General features: G+C 43.9%; 3 protein-coding genes across 3 annotated transcripts in view; 2 read left to right on the top strand and 1 right to left on the bottom strand.

Annotated features, from left to right (window-relative positions):
* Positions 1 to 3084, top strand: part of LOC119401966 (ileal sodium/bile acid cotransporter) — a 114709-nt gene extending 111625 nt beyond the window's left edge. The window contains exon 6 of the mRNA XM_037668998.2: positions 2658 to 3084. Coding sequence (XP_037524926.1) covers positions 2658 to 2731 — 74 coding nt within the window. The 3' untranslated portion in view covers positions 2732 to 3084. The remainder of the gene's footprint in view (positions 1 to 2657) is intronic.
* A 248-nt stretch (positions 3085 to 3332) lies between these two features.
* LOC119401975 (mitochondrial import inner membrane translocase subunit TIM14) lies at positions 3333 to 3689 on the bottom strand. Its single transcript, XM_037669007.2, has one exon. The coding sequence runs from the start codon at positions 3687 to 3689 to the stop codon at positions 3333 to 3335; it is 357 nt and encodes a 118-aa protein (XP_037524935.1).
* Positions 3690 to 4084: 395 nt separating this feature from the next.
* On the top strand, positions 4085 to 10629 carry LOC119401983 (DNA excision repair protein ERCC-6-like). Its single transcript, XM_037669021.2, has 2 exons — positions 4085 to 4395; positions 6535 to 10629. Exons 1-2 carry the CDS (start codon positions 4329 to 4331, stop codon positions 9918 to 9920), a joined length of 3453 nt encoding a protein of 1150 aa, XP_037524949.1. The 5' UTR covers positions 4085 to 4328; the 3' UTR covers positions 9921 to 10629.
* Positions 10630 to 17336: the final 6707 nt, after the last annotated feature.

Below are 17336 nucleotides of genomic sequence, written 5' to 3' on the forward strand. Positions count from 1 at the left end.
CACGCAATTTCACCCTGAACTATTAATTGGGGACAACCTGAAGTACAGCTGTAAGATATCAGATTTCTAAGAGCTGCACAGATTGAGATCTTTTTCTGTGACTGATTTAAAAATTTATAATAACCGCTCAATTTGACGAAAACCAACACCCTGTGTTTGGTACAGGATGGCCTTAGTTGCTTTAGCACCCAAAAATCATGACTCAACAACATGACATAAGGAAGCCTTCACTATAACTCCAATTTAAGGAAAAACACATAAACAGGCTATTTTTTCACAAAGTAATTTGTGCTGGCAAACATCATAAATTTAGTTACAATGATTCAATCACCTAGCTTTTATTCACTACATGTAATGCTCAGTTACATTAACATATTTCAATCACAGAATGGAAGTTGGCAGCTGCTGAAGACATGTCCACTTGGTAGAAACCCCAAGACTAGCAGATGCTGCTATGAGTTACACTAGTGTTCCATTTAGTTTTGTATTTCAATGCACAGGGAAGGCATTGCAGTGATGTGGCGCATGTGTTGTGAGAACCTCCCATTGCAGCTTTGAATACCATTGTCTCAAAAAACGTGTTAGCACCAAAATTCTCACTAGGTGCAGTTACCTTTGAGCTATGCCTGGCTCAATCTCGTTGCACAATTAAATAGTTAGTGAGAGCTCTGTTAGGAAATATTGCATAAATGTGTTAAGCAATACTCGTAACTTAAATTTCCACATCTACTGGGGTTAGTAATTGAACTTTAGGAAAAAAAAAGGACTAATATTCTGTTTCTAAGAACTTAGAAGTCTTTACCAAAAAACCGTGTGCACCTATCTACAAAGGCCAACATTAACGAAAAATAAGCTAAAAAGTGCTAAATAAGTGCTTTATATTCATCTATATGGCCGCCATTCACAAACTATCAAATGTGACTACCTTGCCTATCTAGGCTTAGCAGTAAAGAAATAGGCAAAAACAAAAAGTGTATATAAAATAACATGACAATTTCTACAATTGTTTTGCCAGCATGTCCTCACTGGTGTCAAGAAGTGAACCTCTAGTTGTGCTCTCTTTGACATGGAGGGGCTCAATTTCATATAGTTACAATCATAATGAAGCCAACCGATAATGTCAACCAATGAAAGCATCAGGAAACTTACTTCCTTCTACTTAATTTAAACAAAGAAATCCTAAAAAAAAGAAATTGAAAGTGGGCAAAAAGAAAAAAAACCTGACCGCAAGTGGGACACAAACCCATATCTTCGCATTTCACGTGCAATCTATTCTTCACCACCCACTCTCATTTCTTGCTTTTTATTTCAATTAAGTGTAATGAAGTGATTTGCCGTAAGCTTTGGTTCTCACTGTCAGTTGCCTGCATTATGAGTGCAAATAACGAAAATGGAGCTCCCCAGTTCTTTATAGGGTCTCAAATCCAGCAGTTTTGATCAAGCCTCTCAGGTAGCCTGTGAGGGCATGTTTGCTATCATCCAAGAAGTTAGTGTGCTACATGATGCCTGTGGCTGACAGGATGTTTCACATGCACCAGCATGTCTGTGACTGGTGGCACTACAACACACTCCCAGAGTTAGTTGTAGCCATAGGTCGGCAAACTCACTCAGACTCAGATCTGGCCGTGAGTCTGAGTGAGTCCGGACGAGTAATATTTTAGTGAGCTTGAGTCCGAGTGAGTCCGGTTGAGGAAAGTGTTGGTGAGTCTGAGTGAGCTTTAAGCGCAAAATATATTTCTTGAGTGAGTCTGAGTGAGCTCCACCTTGTATTGCCTACCTATGGTCCTAGCCATTCAATATCAGCTTTACTATCAGCCTTACATCGGCTTACGTTTTTGCTAACGTCTATTCACACAAATCTCAATGCACTAGCATTCATGCGCCACCTCAATATTTATTGATTAGAGGCGCGAGTTAGCGGGGGTGCCATGGCCTTGCCCCGCAATCCCTTTCACGGGTAGTTCTTGATAAAAATGTCTCGTACGAGTCGTGTATTTCATAAAAATGTCCTTACTTGATTGAACCCACTGAAAACTCGTATTTGAAGGTACAAGATCCAAGGGCGTATCATAGAGCACTGATGAATATTGGCGTTAAAGAGCATTGACACCATGATTGAAAAACCTAATTTCACGCAAACGGACTGATGAGTCAACTCACTCAGACTCAAGTCAAGCCGTGAGTCTGAGCAAGTCCGGATGAGTAAAATGTTGGTGAGTTTGAGTCCAAGTGAGTCGGGTTGAGAGAAAGTTTAGTGAGTCTGAGTGAGTCAGGTTGAGCAAAATTTTGGAGTCTGAGTGAGCCCTCAGAGCAAATTATATTTCTTGAGCGAGTCTGAGCGAGCTCCAATATTTTTGCCGACCTATGGTTGTAGCACACAAAAATATAACCAGGAAAATGTACAGCAAAAAGGATGCCACAGTACCGGAACAGTTAGAGCATCGAGCCCAAAATGTGAAGTCACAGTCTTGTATTTCACCTGTGGACAGTTCTTTTTCTGTCCACTTTTATTTCCTTTCTCTACCCTTAATTTATTCTAATTAAGTGAAATAAAGCAATTGTTGGTGTGAACAGAGCTTCTTGAGATACAAATGCTCACATGAATTGCAGTGATTGGTTCATGCATCCCTACAACTTACTTTCAAATCTCTTTTCAGATAACGAAAAGATGCAGCTGTCTACTGTGCAAGTCCCAAGCCATGGTGTTTTCAATGCTGCATTTCAGGGCTGACACATCTTTCACAAGTTGACTTCAGTGTGCAACTACGCTTCGAAAGGCTGCTGTTTTATTGGTCAGCCCACCATAAGAAGTGCGGATAGTATGCCAATTTGCGTAACTCGTCTGTACAGAGCTGCGCAACAATGCACTGACGCACAATACCAACAACGTACACAAGTACGAAATGCCATTTTGCTGATGCCTGTCTTCAGCCCTAAGTACAGCTTTGGAGTGTTTCACTCCGAGCTCTACGAATGTTTTCATCATGCAGCGTCTTACAGAATAACAAAAGAAATATGCTCCCTCATGGCACTGGAAATTCGCATGTGTGCTGAAAATGAGCAATAAAAACGTGCCAAAGACTGCACAGGGAAACAGATTTAATTTACACACACCACAGTCACTGCTCGAATGAGCCTTCAGCTAGTTTTCATGACTCAAATGTTTTGTTCGAAATTCAATTACAGCTGCTTGCACATCAATACTAAAAGCATTTAATAAAGTCCAACACAATCCCAATCATGGTCATGCATTTGATGAAGCGCCTACATCACTCACTGGAAGAAACACTACGGTCCATCGCCAAAGTTGTGCAAATGTAATAGTTCTGCAGCTATTTTGACTTGCCGCTCTCAAGCAAGTCCTTCGCTTCGTTAATTTTAGCAGCCAGGTAAGGAGAGCCTCCACGATCTGGATGGTTGAGCAGCATGATCCTCTTGTGGGCATCTTTCAGCTTCGATTTGCTTGCGGAAGGGCTCACACCAAGGATGAGACCAGCTTCTCGCTTGCTCATCTTCGTTTCAAAACCGCCCTTGTAGTACTTCGAACCGGCAAAGGATTCGGCGGTGGGCAAATTCTTCAAGCTTTCTTGCAGCGTTTTCGACCACGCTCTCGATGAGCGTAGCAGCGCACGCCCTGTAAATCCCACAGCGGCAAGAGCAAGGCCAGCAACTATTACGCTCGAAGACATGGCTCTAACCGAAAATACAACCTCACGGAGCAATGCAAACACTGCAAGCACTGCAAGTACACGTGTGTGCACTTGTCCGAGTTATCGCTGCCATCACTTGAAAACCGCTAAAAAAATAACGAATATGGCGGTCGTGACGTCTTTTTGGCTCGCAAAACCAAGCGAAAAATTTGAGAAAGCATAGTTGCCATACGTATGTATGCCTAAAATATAAAAATAACGTCATAGCAAAATTTTGCAGCTCAAGTAAGTGGCTCAATAAGTTAGTGCGTTAGGCACGGCGTTACAATTGTTACAAATTACAACCATCATCATCGCTTGGCATAGCTCGTGGCAGCAGCAGCGCCTCGTGGGCATCTCGTGGGTATGGTCGTGGGCGCAGTGGGCTGGTGGGCGCGCGAAAGCTGCGCAAGCGCAGAGCCAAGCCAATCGAACGGTTGTATTCAAAACCCATGAGAGGCGCCGGTCGCATGTTGCGTGCGGCGGTCGGTGCGAACCGTTTTCACTGCCGGCCAAAGATGGCCAAAGTGCATGTGTTTTAACATGCTTTCTCGTAAACGGTCTTCGTGAAAGGCCTGCAGGCTGCAATTTGTACAGCAATACCTCGCTGTCATTGGCCTCCCCTTGCGTTGTACTGTCATGGCTTCGACTGCCGAAAGAGACGGCGAAGAAAAGCCCTCGCTTTTCAAGCTCCACAAGTCTGAAGGTAAGTGACATATAGACAATGTGACAAGGTCCTGACTGTTGTTGCAGAAGTCCCGGGGGGTTTTTCCTTTCGTTTCTTTTTGTAAAACGCTAATTGTATGCCTTTTTTTTCGTCGCGTACTGTTCGAATCTCGTTTGAAGTATCTGAGTGACATCGCATGTTAGTCGAGCTGCCATTTGCTTTACAATCTCCTCTGCCAGGTCACGAGAGAAGCGATAATCTGTGTGTGAACTACATGCAAGTAACGTGGTTTTATTTAATATACTTTGGCGGCTCCTCGAGGACAGCAAAGGCGATAACCAAGTCTCTTCAGTTTGGCTGTGCAGTATCACTTCAAGTGCAGTGCCGACACTAGCCCTGCACGAATATTTTCAAAGTGAATTTAACAATGCAGACATTGTCAGCGTTTCGAGCGTCTGGCACATTATGGTCATAGCTTCTGAGGAGCATTACTTCTCCTGCCGCCACAGCCTTTTCTCAGTGTTCTTCCTCGAAACAACCCGTGGTTTGAGCGTCTGGATTCGTACTTTCGAACAATCCCTTTCGAAATAGTTTCACTTTCCCGAGATTTAGAGAGTGCCGGCACAGGACGCATGCCTGTAAGTGTCGGTAGGAAAGAATCTCATTGCTTCTCGCGGCCCGTGACATCTCGGGAAAGTCGTACTACGGCTGAGTGCACGAGGTCGGGATCTGCGGCAGCAGCGTTTGCATGGTCGTGGCCTGGCCTGTTTGCTTGTTTGCGGCTGAGCAGAAACGTGAAACACCAACCACCTGCAGTGGCGCCTTTCGACATAAGATGCATTTTCCGGAACAAGCTCCTGCCGGCATGGTCAAAGGCGCGGCACCGGATGAAAGAGTTGTTTGAAGGGAGTGTTATAGACATAGGTGTTTTGTTGTCTTCAAAAAAGACGTTCACATTGCAGGCAACATAAAATTGCACAGAAATAATTGACGATGGGTGTCAATGTGAATGAGTAGCTGAACGCTTATAAAAGGAATCGTGCACTTGACAACATCTGATTCGATATAGTAAGGATATTTAAGTGGAGATTTCTCGGAGTACAGCATATAATGTAGGAGCATCGAAGGTGGTGATACATGTATGTCGATAGTCTCACTCCTGTTTTTGTCCAAAAGCGCAAGTACTGGAGCCTTCTCTCACTACCACTGCAGGAGTATATGTATGCAGGAAACAATCTTTCCTAAATCCTTCCCCAGAGCATCCATGCCCTGAGGCGCACCATAAAGCTTTTGCTCAACAGTGCATGCATCTAAAAGTAGTTGGTATTCATCGACAAACAAGCCCCACAACTCAGTTATGCAAGAGCACATATCTTTCGTATCAGTGATGATAGTATGAAAATGGTCAAAAGAGGCAGAGAAATCTATTAACATTAAAACACTTTGCAGAACACCATCGACACAAATGCACAAGCTGGCTGCAGTCATGCACTTCAAGCTTGGATGTTGGGCAGGCATGTCGCTACACTTTGCCCGCACCTCCTCACAAGCAGGTGTAGGCCAGTGCAGAGGGCACACATTATACCCGAGAAACCAATAAAATAGTGCTGCACTCCCTGAACTAATGCAAGAACTGCAGCCACTTCAAATAGGCTTAAAGCTGAAACTGGGACTGATCCATGGGTGGATACCTTGCCAAGGCCTCAGCCCACAGACTGCTCTAAAATTCAGTTTTGTGCCCTCAGTATGCTGGAGATTCTGTATATTTCCCACATCATTATCTTGAGCATGTTCAAGGTGCTCCTGAGACTTCTGTTTGCTGACCCTGGAGTCTGGCACCAGAATTCTGCAACACAAGTCAGAACATTAGAATTTCTGTATGATTTCCAGTAGCATCTGATTGGCAGCTTGTGTAGAGCGACAGCAGCTAAAGTCATGAGTGCAAAGCACCGTAGTCTTAGGAATGTGTGAGTGATTTTTCATATCTAGGAGGAATGCTAGTTCCCGCTAACTGAAGACCAGTTTCTGCTCTGCCTATTTGGCCACATGATCTTAAGCACCCAGTAGGAGGCAACAGCCATGATAAAAGTATGGGCCGGAATTGTTACGGCTACCATGAGAATAGAGAACCCTTTAAAAAGAGTTTTTCATAAAACATGTCCTTTTCAACTCTTTCAGGCAAGAGGCTTCTGAAGCAAGGTGACGTCCAGGGAGCTCTACAGGCTTTCGAAAGAGCTGCCGAGTATCAAGCCGATGAACGCCTCCAAGCCAAAATGGAGAAGATGCGAGAGTTTTTGAAAAGCGAGCAAGCCCAAGAAGCTTGTGAGAGTGACATGGTTGAAATTGGCAACGGTTTCTACCTTTGTCAAGCCATCGAGCGAAAACTTTATGCTTACCAGAGGATGGGTTTGCTATGGATGTGGGAGTTACACCTCAAGAAACGTGGTGGTGTGCTAGGCGACGACATGGGCTTAGGCAAAACTATTCAAGTTATTGCCTTTCTTTCAGGCATGTTTGACAGTGATATGATTAAGAGTGTCATGATCATTATGCCTGTGTCCCTAATTGCCAACTGGAAGAAAGAATTTGCAGTGTGGGCACCAGGCATCGATGTGTATGAATACCACTCTGGATCCAAAAAAGAAAGGGAGAGAAACCTGGCAAGGGTGCAGCGACGTGGTGGTGTCCTCTTGACAAGCTATGGCTTGGCACAAACAAGCCATCAAGAATTTTGTACCAAAAATGGCCAACAATTTGTTTGGTGTTATCTGATTCTTGATGAAGGCCACAAGATCAAAAACCCAACTAAAACAACAAGAGCCATCTACGAGATTCCAGCTAAGAACCGGCTTGTACTTACAGGTACAGCCATTCAGAACAATCTTCAAGAGCTATGGGCTCTATTCAACTTTACACACCAAGGTGCACTTGTCGGCTCATTGGCAACATTTAAGCGCCAGTATGAGACCCCTATCAACAGGGCACGTGAAAAAGATGCCACTACAGGAGAGAGGCTTTTAGGTGTTGAGATAGCAAAGCAGCTACGTCGTTTGATACAACCGTACTTTTTGAGGAGAACAAAGGCAGAAGCGTATGCGAACAAAGAGAACAGTGAAGATGAAAAGGCAGCTCTGCACCCTAAGCTAACCTTCTCTTCAAAGAAAAATGACCTTGTCATTTGGATATACCTGTCTGAGCTACAGAAAAAAATATATCGGGAGTTCCTAGAGTCTGATGAAGTAGCCAATATCCTCATGACTAAGAAGTCTCCCCTTGTGCAGCTGACTGTGCTGAAAAAAATTTGTGATCATCCAAGGCTTCTTTCAAAGCGAGCATGTGTTCAAATGGGAATGTACGACGACATGACAAGTGAAGAAATTGAAGAATTTCTCAAAAAGGAAGAAGGAAAGTCAGTGTCTATTGGAGATGTAGCAGATGATGTTTTGCTTGAAGAGTCTGGAAAGATGACATTTGTTTTGCAGCTTTTGACAATTCTCAAAGCTGAAGGTCATCGCACACTACTTTTCTCACAGTCAAGGAAGATTTTGGATATTATTAGTCGAATTCTCACTAACAGGAGCTTCAGAGTTACTCGACTTGATGGTACAATCAACAAACTGTGTGACCGTGACCGCATAGTCACACAGTTTCAAGCCAAGGACAATGCTGAAGTGTTTCTTCTTACCACTCAGGTTGGAGGTGTTGGGCTCACTTTGACTGCTGCTGACAGGGTCATTATTTATGATCCTTCCTGGAACCCAGCAACGGATGCTCAAGCTGTTGACCGTGCATATCGCATAGGACAACAAAAAAATGTTGTTGTGTATCGTTTGATAACATGCAGCACAGTTGAGGAAAAGATTTATCGGCGTCAGATATTCAAGGATTCTATCATAAAGCAAACAACTGGAAAGCAAAATGACCCCATGCGATACTTCACAAAACAAGAGCTGAGGGAGCTTTTTAGTCTTGAAAACCCTAACTACTCTGGTACCCAGGTCCAGCTTTCTCAGATGCACTCATGGGACAAAGACGCAAACCCTGCTCTTAATGATCACATTGCTCTTCTGCAAAGAAAGAACATCTTTGGTATCAGTCATCATGACCTCATGTTCTCCGAAGAATCTCGGGAAGCTGCAAAAAATGAATTTGTGCCTGGAGAAATAGAGCGGGTAAAGGAGCGTGCCAGGATGGCTCAACATCTGCTCACAGTGGAGAGTGATATGGCATTAGATGAGATTCAAAACAAGAAGTACTTTACTGTGCCTGTCAACAATGCTGTGAAATCTCGACCAACAGAGCAACGAGCGAGGTCGCCCAAGCAAAATGTGTTCCTTAGTGAGCATAATGACCAAGATGAAGGTATGTCATCCAAGTGGAACAAGGCTTTGGTGGTGCCCGATGATGACGACGATGATGATGTCCGTATTGATGGTGTCGACTCGCTTAACAAGTCATTGGCTTGCATGACAGTCCAGACCTCGGAAAACAGCGTTAGCATCATAGTTGATGATTCAGAGGAAGAGCTCTTTCCACCTAGTGAAGATATGGACTCTATCGTTATAGACACAGATGAGGAGTTGTCGGATGCTCCTGAAGAAGTGGACAGCAGTGAAAGTTCCAAGATGGAGAAACAAGCTTTTGTTGCATTAAGTACAGCTGATGAGAGAGTTTTTGCAAAGACTGAAGATCAGCTTGGAAATGATGCAGAGTGTGAAATTGTGAATGTGGAACAGCCAGATGAGGAACTGCACATCAAGGATGAACATCTAATTGCTGAGCGTTCATTTGAAGAACTGCATGTGTCACCTTCGAATTTGATGCAGGACAAGCACAATACAACAGAACAAAGCAAATTGCCTTCTCTTTTAGGAGAAGAGGAAGACAATCTCACTTCTAAGTCAACTCTACAAGACCGTTTTGACAAAAGTGCTCATAAGTCAGCATGTGGAGAGGTTAACAAGGACACTCTTGGCCAATCTTTGTGCACCACTGAACAAGGAAAGAGGCATCTCAAAAAGCGTTTGTTGAATTCCCCTAATCAGTCATTCTTTTTCCAGACTGAGGCAAAGCACTTGCAGCTTTCTCCATCTGTCCTGCAGAAGGAAAGCGACAGTGATACCAGAGCCACACAAAGGGGTCTTGGCACACCGCAGAATATTTTGCCCAGAATGGCAGCAAGCAGTCCTTCCTCTCCTGCGAGGGCATCTTTCAGCCAGCCAAGGCTCCATAGTACACCACTGTCTACTCCTCCCAAGCGAATTGCACCATTTTTTGTAGGCTCACCACAGAAATTTTCACCGTCACAATGCCAAAAGATGCCACCAAGTCCCTTCCAGGAGGCCCTCGCCAAGTCGGTAGAATATGCTGAAGTGGATGTGACACCACTGAAAGTGCAACAAACCTCAGCCTCTCACTCAAGGCAAACGTCTGTTCATGTGGTGTCATCATCGGAGGATGAAGAGGATGCTGCCAAATCAAGTTCCGATGATGATGATGTGGTAGTTCGCAGACGCCTGAAGAAACCATTTGTGATCACAGACAGTGATGATGAAAGACCTTGAATGCCCTGTAAAAAGTTTCTTTTGCAATTGCCCTTGCTTGCTTTAAGTTCTTCCCAATATGCAGAAATTGTAAATACACAAAATTTTGACAGATGTTTCCTGCCATGTTTATTTATGCTTGTTAAATTATTGGAAGCTTACCGTAGTAGCGGTGTTCTTAAAAGCATGGTAACTTTGGACACCTCTATCACAAATGTGTAATATTGACATGTAAAGTGAATACTGTTCCAAAAATATAGGAAGGTAATTTCTTTGTGTATTGTTGGTAACTTTGTCATGCTACTATGGGAAGAGGCTTTTTAAGCATTCTCCCAAGAGCACCTGCCCCACATTAGCCTCATTTGTTCCTTCCTGGAATGGAAAAAATGAATATATAGTTACAAGCAAGGAGAAGGGAGGAGTAAATGTTGTAGTTTGTATCTTAGTTCTCCATTCTATCATGACCACTTTGCATGGGCTTGATAAATATTTTATGTTGTGCATTATATATTTCATAAAACTTTTATTTGTATTTTATGTAGTGACAAGTATTTTATGTAGGGCTCACGTGAATGGGGTCTCTTTACATTGCAGTTCTTTATTGTGTTGGAATATAAAAAGTGTCCATGTTGCTGGAAGGCTGCACAAGAAAGTGCATCTCTGTTCTGCAGCTTTTTCTCTTTATTTGCGTGACTTGTACTAAAATAGATTGCACAAAATGTTTTGCTCAGTCTTATTAGGAGCATTCATTCTTGCAGGAATGTGCCAAACTGGTGTTTCCCAAATGCTTTACTTTTAAGCACTGCATGTCAGAAATTGCAGACACCTGAACTTGTTCGCTTGTCACTTCGTCATTTTGGCTCTATGGCTTATTGCATCATAGTTCTAGAACTGGCGCTAAATTTCAATGAACCATCATTATAATAACCCTGGAAAAATGTTAGTGCTCATGACGGTAAGTTCGGCCTAGTTCTTGTCTTGAAAATGACACAAAATGGCTTTTAAACACTGCTGGCTGCGTCCAGAGAATGCTCTAGCTGGATAGAAAGCGACTGCATGCACTGCTGAACAGCAATAAACAAGTTGGGCACAAAGTGCATTTCATACTCGTGAAGGCTTGCAAGAGCACGTAGACATGTACAACCATTCTACCTAAATGCATCAGTGACTGTGTGTAATAGCAGACTGGACAATCATGTTGGCTTTTATGCCTCTTAAAGGGGTATTCAAACGGGGGACAAATCCTCGGGGGATAAAGGCAGAGCCTAATGACGTCAGCTCGCAAGGAGAAGTCTCCACCAATGTCCCCCACTCACATGGACGAGGCGAACGGAGGGGGAGATCAGTGTTACTAGACTACTCTGGTGGCTTGCACTGACGAGCTGCAGACAACCAATGTGGCCAAACAAGCGCCCGAAATTCCACTATATCCCTCACTGGCGGGGGATTGTCCTGTCGGGGAAGAGGTTCCCCCCCGTGTCCCCCGAGAAAGTGTGGGGGGGTCGTGCCCACTCACTAATCCGTGACGTCGCGGTCACGTGATCCCCAATTCCTTTGTCTCCCGAGGATTTCTACCTCGTATGAATGCCCTTTAAACGGACCCTGTGACACAATGCTTTCATGGGTTATTCTATTACAGTAGGATGCGGTAATATTGTAATGCAAGTAGAACTGAAAACAAAGCAGTTAGTTTTATTTTACCAGAGAAACCACCTTCTGCTCTGACTACAGTGACAACCAACAGCGACTTTTACCATTAGAAGTGACGTTTGGTCTTAAGACAGCGATGCCAGTGACTATGTTTTTATTGCCTTGACACACGAAGTCTCGCATAACATTCTTATGGTCCCAGCTGTGCTACACTATTGTGTGCTAAAAATTATAAAAACATAGCGATAACAGTTGATCAGATTCCCAGAAATATACACCCGACCCACAACGAAGGACGGAGAAAAGCGAGAGCCAAGGCCATACTCGCCAAGATCATGCGCAACGAAACGCAAGTCCTCTTTGTTGACGCTGCAAGATATTGGAATCGAGGCGCTTACGCCGTCTCCGTGGTGGACGCCCATGGCTCGCTCGTCAACGCAGCCACGGTAGTTACCAACTTCACCCACGAAGCAGAAGAAATGGCCATTGCGGTGGCCCTTCAAAGCTGCACGGGAGCCTCTATCATTTACTCGGACTCCAGAACAGCCATAAGAACTTTTTCGGCTGCCCTCGTCTCTTCGAAGGCAGCTACAGTTGTCAACAAGCTCTTCTACCAAGAAAGGGGCGAAGATAATTTTCCGTCCTCACACATTACATGGTTCCCGGCTCACATGGGAAACATTTCCGGATCTCCTTCCTGCAACCCAAACGAGCGGGCACACCAACTGGCGCGAGAGCTCACTTTCCGCGCCTGCGGTCCACCCCCTCGCTTCAATGCAGCCTGCAGGAACCTCGATAACAAAGACCCGCTCGTGTCATACCACGAACTCACCTCTCATCATAGGTTAGGACGTCGAACTTTTCCTCCTCCTCACACAAAGCTCAACAGAGCACAAGCAATCACTTACAGACAGTTGCAGACTCGAACATACATAACACCGACGACACTAAGCAGGATCAATCCTGACTTTCCTGCTGTATGCTCGCACTGTGGCCACGAATACAACAGTTTCGAGCACATGCTCTGGCTGTGCCCTGCCAACGCGGGTACAGATTTTTCTGACCAGTCATCATGGGACTCAGCGCTTTAAAGCACAGAGCTCATCGCTCAGCTCAAGGCTGTCCAGAGGGCCGTCGCCGAAGGACTCTGTCTACCGGCCCCGACCTGGGTGGAGCCGCCGGACTGATTGACGGGGCTTTCGGCACCGCTTTCTTCACCTCAGGACCTGAATAAAGTTCGTACTCACTCACTCTTTGCACATTGTCAGATGCTAAAGGTTCTCTGCTTTTAAATATGTTTTGAAATAAATTGCAACGTGACACTAGGTATGCTGTGCAATGGCTTTTAAAGGCTATCATGAGATGAGACTTCCGGTAAATCTCTACAAGAGGCATGCGATGATTGGAAGCAACCAGTGACGTTACTGGCAGAGCGAAATGCAAAAGAGAGCGTTATCTCACAGTCTGTTCGGGCTTTGACCTTTGAAGGTGTATAACTACTGTTTCGGTGCCCCAATTCTTGTAATTTTTGCATTCAGCTCAGTGTTAATGCTAGACCCACCTTTGTGGCCTAGTGGTTAAGGTGTTCGACTGCTGACTCGAAGGTCGTGCGATCAAATCCCGGCCACAGCGGCCGCATTTTCGGTGGAGGCGAAAATGCTTGAGGCCCGTGTACTTAGGTTTAGGAGCACGTTAATGAACCCGCGGTGGTCGAAATTTGCGGAGCCCTCCACTACGGCGTCCCTCTAATCTTATCGTGGTTTTGGGACGTTAAACCCCAACAATTATTATTATTAGTGTTCAATACTACACACTACACAGAAGGCAGTCAAAAAATGTTGCAAGGCCCCTTTAAAGGGACCGACAACTGATTTTTCTCGACCCATTTTTTTACGACGCGACAGAAAGCTCACCTTTCGCAGTGTTTGTAGCTGCAGTAGTTAATCTCAAAAGCACGTAGTTATTTTACAAGCAGTATTTTTCGATCTGAAAGGCTCTAAACACGGATGCACCTTTCCTCCAGCAACGCTGAGAATTGATAGCGATGCCGCCAGCCCTTCTCGCGATTTGTGAAAGCTATCGTTGTTTGGCTTTCACAGGAGTTCCTATAACTATGCTTAACCACCTTTATTTATAGCTTTTCAACTATTTTTGAAAAGAACAAGCTGTTACAATGAGATGATGTGGCATTATACACCTTCCTTGTACCTGTACCGCGTTTTGTGCGCATGTGTCCAAGGTTGCCTGCACCTGTGTCATGGGTGGCTTGTCCCGTCCCAGCGTAGTTACTCTCTCGATGCACGAGCCAAGCCAAGTCATCGGAAACGTCACTACGCATATGCGCGCCCACGCCGAGTAGCAGTGCGCGTCATTTTGAGACGAAGTGTAGGTAGAAAAACTGTCGCTCCAAAATATAGCGACCTGGAAACTGCGTGCACGGTTGCATGAGCACGCTGAAAAGTTTGCTCAAGACGTGCTGACGAGCATGGGATCATTACGTCACGCGAAGGCAGCGCCACTTTAATGCATACTACTAACACAGGCCTATATGTACATTATTATGGAGTAATACCTTTTAATATAAAGAAACGAACAATATTTCAATACTAACAAAAAAATCGTCGACCGTGTACAGCAATCAACGGTCCACGTGGCAGTCTTCATCGGATCATTCATGTTTTTGCTGCCAGAGGTGCCACAGGTCATTTTTCGCGACTTTCAATTGAGAAATAAAAATATAAATCCATTTCCCACGAAAAAAACAGGGTTGGTTTGAGTCAATGTGACGGACAATCTTTACATCAGTGGAGTCAACTCGTTTCATATTCTGGGCAGTTGTTGGTCCCTTTAAGGCAACCTCAAAAACTGTGTGGCAGAATAACAACTTTGGAAAAATCTCTTCTCTAACAAGACGTAAAATGGCAGCATTTCTGCATAGCTGTTGCCTTCTGTACCGTGTGATGCTTTAAGATTTGCCTAGTTACATTGGGTACAGCTTATGGCTAATGAAGGTTAAATGCCATAGAAGAACATCATTTCTGAAGCAAACCTAAATATGTATATAAATTTATCCTAAATGAACCTTTTACATTTTTTGATTCCATTTATGCACCATATTTTAATTCTGAAATATGTCCTGGCCTCGCCACATTTACAACTTGTTCTATCCATCTTCCTCCCTCTAAGTAAATACTAATTGGAGTTTTGTATCTCATCATATGATGTAGCACTGGTGAGCATAATCAAAGCCAAACAATCCTATGCCTTTGCATTTACAAATGATTTTGTTGAAGTAGTGTCATCAAGGTGCCTCAATTTGTTACAGCCTTTGTTATGCTGTGCAAGTGTTTCCAGAAAGGGGACTCTTTTTCTTCTTACGGGATTCTACTATCTGAGAATTGCATAAAGCTGAAGATAAAAGCTCATGCCTACATTTGTGCCCTTAGACACAAACTTTTATTCACCACAGCATGGCAATGAACCAAGATAATATTGCTAGTTTTGGGCTGCCTCCAGCATGCATGGAACATCCAATAACTGCCTTGTTTCTTCGTCTGCAGACTTTCTCCTCAACTCTCTCCAAGTCAACACACTTCGACTGTGGCGACTACAATGCCCACCACTTAAGTTTTGTGACAAAATAGACACATAGGTTCAGCTACAATGGAAATCTTGACCATGTTTGCATGTTCCAAAAATGGTCATATGACTCAAAAGATTGGATCAGGTTTGTTATAGAATCAACAATAGTGATGCTTGGAGCCAGGAGTCAAAATCATTGTTATGGTTGCACAGAGATGCTAAGGAGGGAATGCTTGTGTTGGTACATTGATCAACCAATAAAATTTTTTGCAACCAACAAATTAAATTTAACTCCAAGGTTCCCTCGTAAATGGAATACACGATATTAATCATTAAATGAGCAAAACGAAATGCTTGTTGCCCACAGTGCAGTTGTGACACCAGTGAAGTACAGCAGTTGTTAAGGAAACCCACCAGTGGCTGCAGTGCTTTCTCAGTGCAGTCTCTCTCTCTCTCTCTCTCTCTCTATATATATATATATATATATATATATATATATATATATATATATATGGAGGCTCAAAGTTTGTAGGATTAGGTTCCATGAACAAATACGTCGGCCCATTATACATAGCAGCTAGCACAATATATGGCTGCATATACCAGTACAATAGCATATTGCATACAATAGCAACTTATACCAGTACAATACCCAGGCTGTGCGTCCTGCAGGCATGGAAAATGTACCACTTTTTTCTCGGATCCTGCATCCCGCAAACACATGACCTTGGCTGTACGGGGAGGTCTTTATGCACTTACATTTTGCATGCGATCATCTTGTGGAAAACAAGTTAAGGTTGTCAAGCAGAGGTACACATATAATAAAGTGTTGCGAGGTAAACACAGCACAACAATGCTTTGAAAATGGGAGGACAAGGATAATAACAAGGTTGATAACAAAGTGATCAAATAGTGAACATAATGGCACAGGCGATAGACCGATGAAATTTTCCCAGGTGTATTTGTGAGCGCATAATGCACTCAAATGAGGTACTCGCTTTCCATTCCAAACTGCTGCTCGGGTAAAAGAAGAACAAGATACAGCAGCAGGATTGCACAGGTGCGAAAAAAAATGGAAGTGCAGTCACTACGGCACACAATGTATTTCCATGCTCATAACACCTGCTACCGACTCTACAGTTATGACAGCTTCGGTCCAGAAATTATGGATATATATGTGCCATATCACCTCACACTTGAAAAGAGGGTTTATCCCAAGTTTTGGCACATGTTCTCGTATTTTCGGGTACCAAAGGCCTTAGTAGTTCAATGTTTTAAAAATATTTACGGCGATAGGTTGTCAAACACAATTATGCAATACAATGCGTTCGACAATCAAACTTATTTCAATTTCGTTAATCATGTCGGGACTCATCAGGGTTCCCCCATGAGGTCCCGACACGATTAAAGCTACGTTATTAGGAATAACTTCAACCATTTTACACAGAACACAAAGAATTGAGGATGTTTGGCCATGGTTTGACCAGTGCCTCCTTGGAGGCATTGGTTTGACAAGATCAGAACAAAACTCCACCACTCCACCACTCCACTGTCCAGCTGACCCGCTGACCGAAGCAAAACCCTCTCGGAGTGATGTGGTGTAATTGGCGCACAACTTAAACAGTTGCCGAAGAATATTTTACATTTGTAATTTTACTTGTGTTAGCCTACTTGAAATTGTGCGATTTAATTTTGTGTTTTTTGCAATGTGCGTCCGTTAACGCCGCTTCTGGCGCCCTCCAGCCATTACATCCGTTATGGGGGAATTTTAAAACGTCTGACTGCAATTGCTGCGCGCGTGACAGCTCGTGCCTATCGTATCCGTGTGTCACGATCAGCGCAAGCTTTGCGCGTAAGGCTCATGCTCTTGCTCAGTTCAAACAGTTGAAACGGCCAGCAAACCTTCATGAGTATCGACACGCCCAAACCGTGAAGGCGCAGGATTAGCTATGGACGATCCGCAAGTGGACGATAGCTCTCTTGCGGAGTCTAGCTGCTTCGAGTAAGTATAACGGATGTTTTGTCCGAACATTAATCGCTGGAGATGTCTAGGTAGCGTGCCGTGACGACTTAACTGTGAGCTCTTGTTTTGAGGAATCTCAATGCACGGTGTTGCTCAAATTATATGCATTTTTTTTTTTCATTTCGCGTGCATGTAAAGCTCCTACCTGTTTTCATTCGCAAACATGCATTTGCGTCGAGAAT

Source organism: Rhipicephalus sanguineus, chromosome 1 (genome assembly GCF_013339695.2).
Source record: "Rhipicephalus sanguineus isolate Rsan-2018 chromosome 1, BIME_Rsan_1.4, whole genome shotgun sequence".
In the NCBI taxonomy this organism is placed as follows: domain Eukaryota; kingdom Metazoa; phylum Arthropoda; class Arachnida; order Ixodida; family Ixodidae; genus Rhipicephalus; species Rhipicephalus sanguineus.

Coding starts and splice junctions, on each gene's coding strand:
- LOC119401983 (XM_037669021.2), top strand. CDS start 4,329: ATGGCTTCGACTGCCGAAAGAGACGGCGAAGAAAAGCCCTCGCTTTTC. Junction 4,396..6,534: donor CAAGCTCCACAAGTCTGAAG/GTAAGTGACATA, acceptor CAACTCTTTCAG/GCAAGAGGCTTCTGAAGCAA.
- LOC119401975 (XM_037669007.2), bottom strand. CDS start 3,689: ATGTCTTCGAGCGTAATAGTTGCTGGCCTTGCTCTTGCCGCTGTGGGA.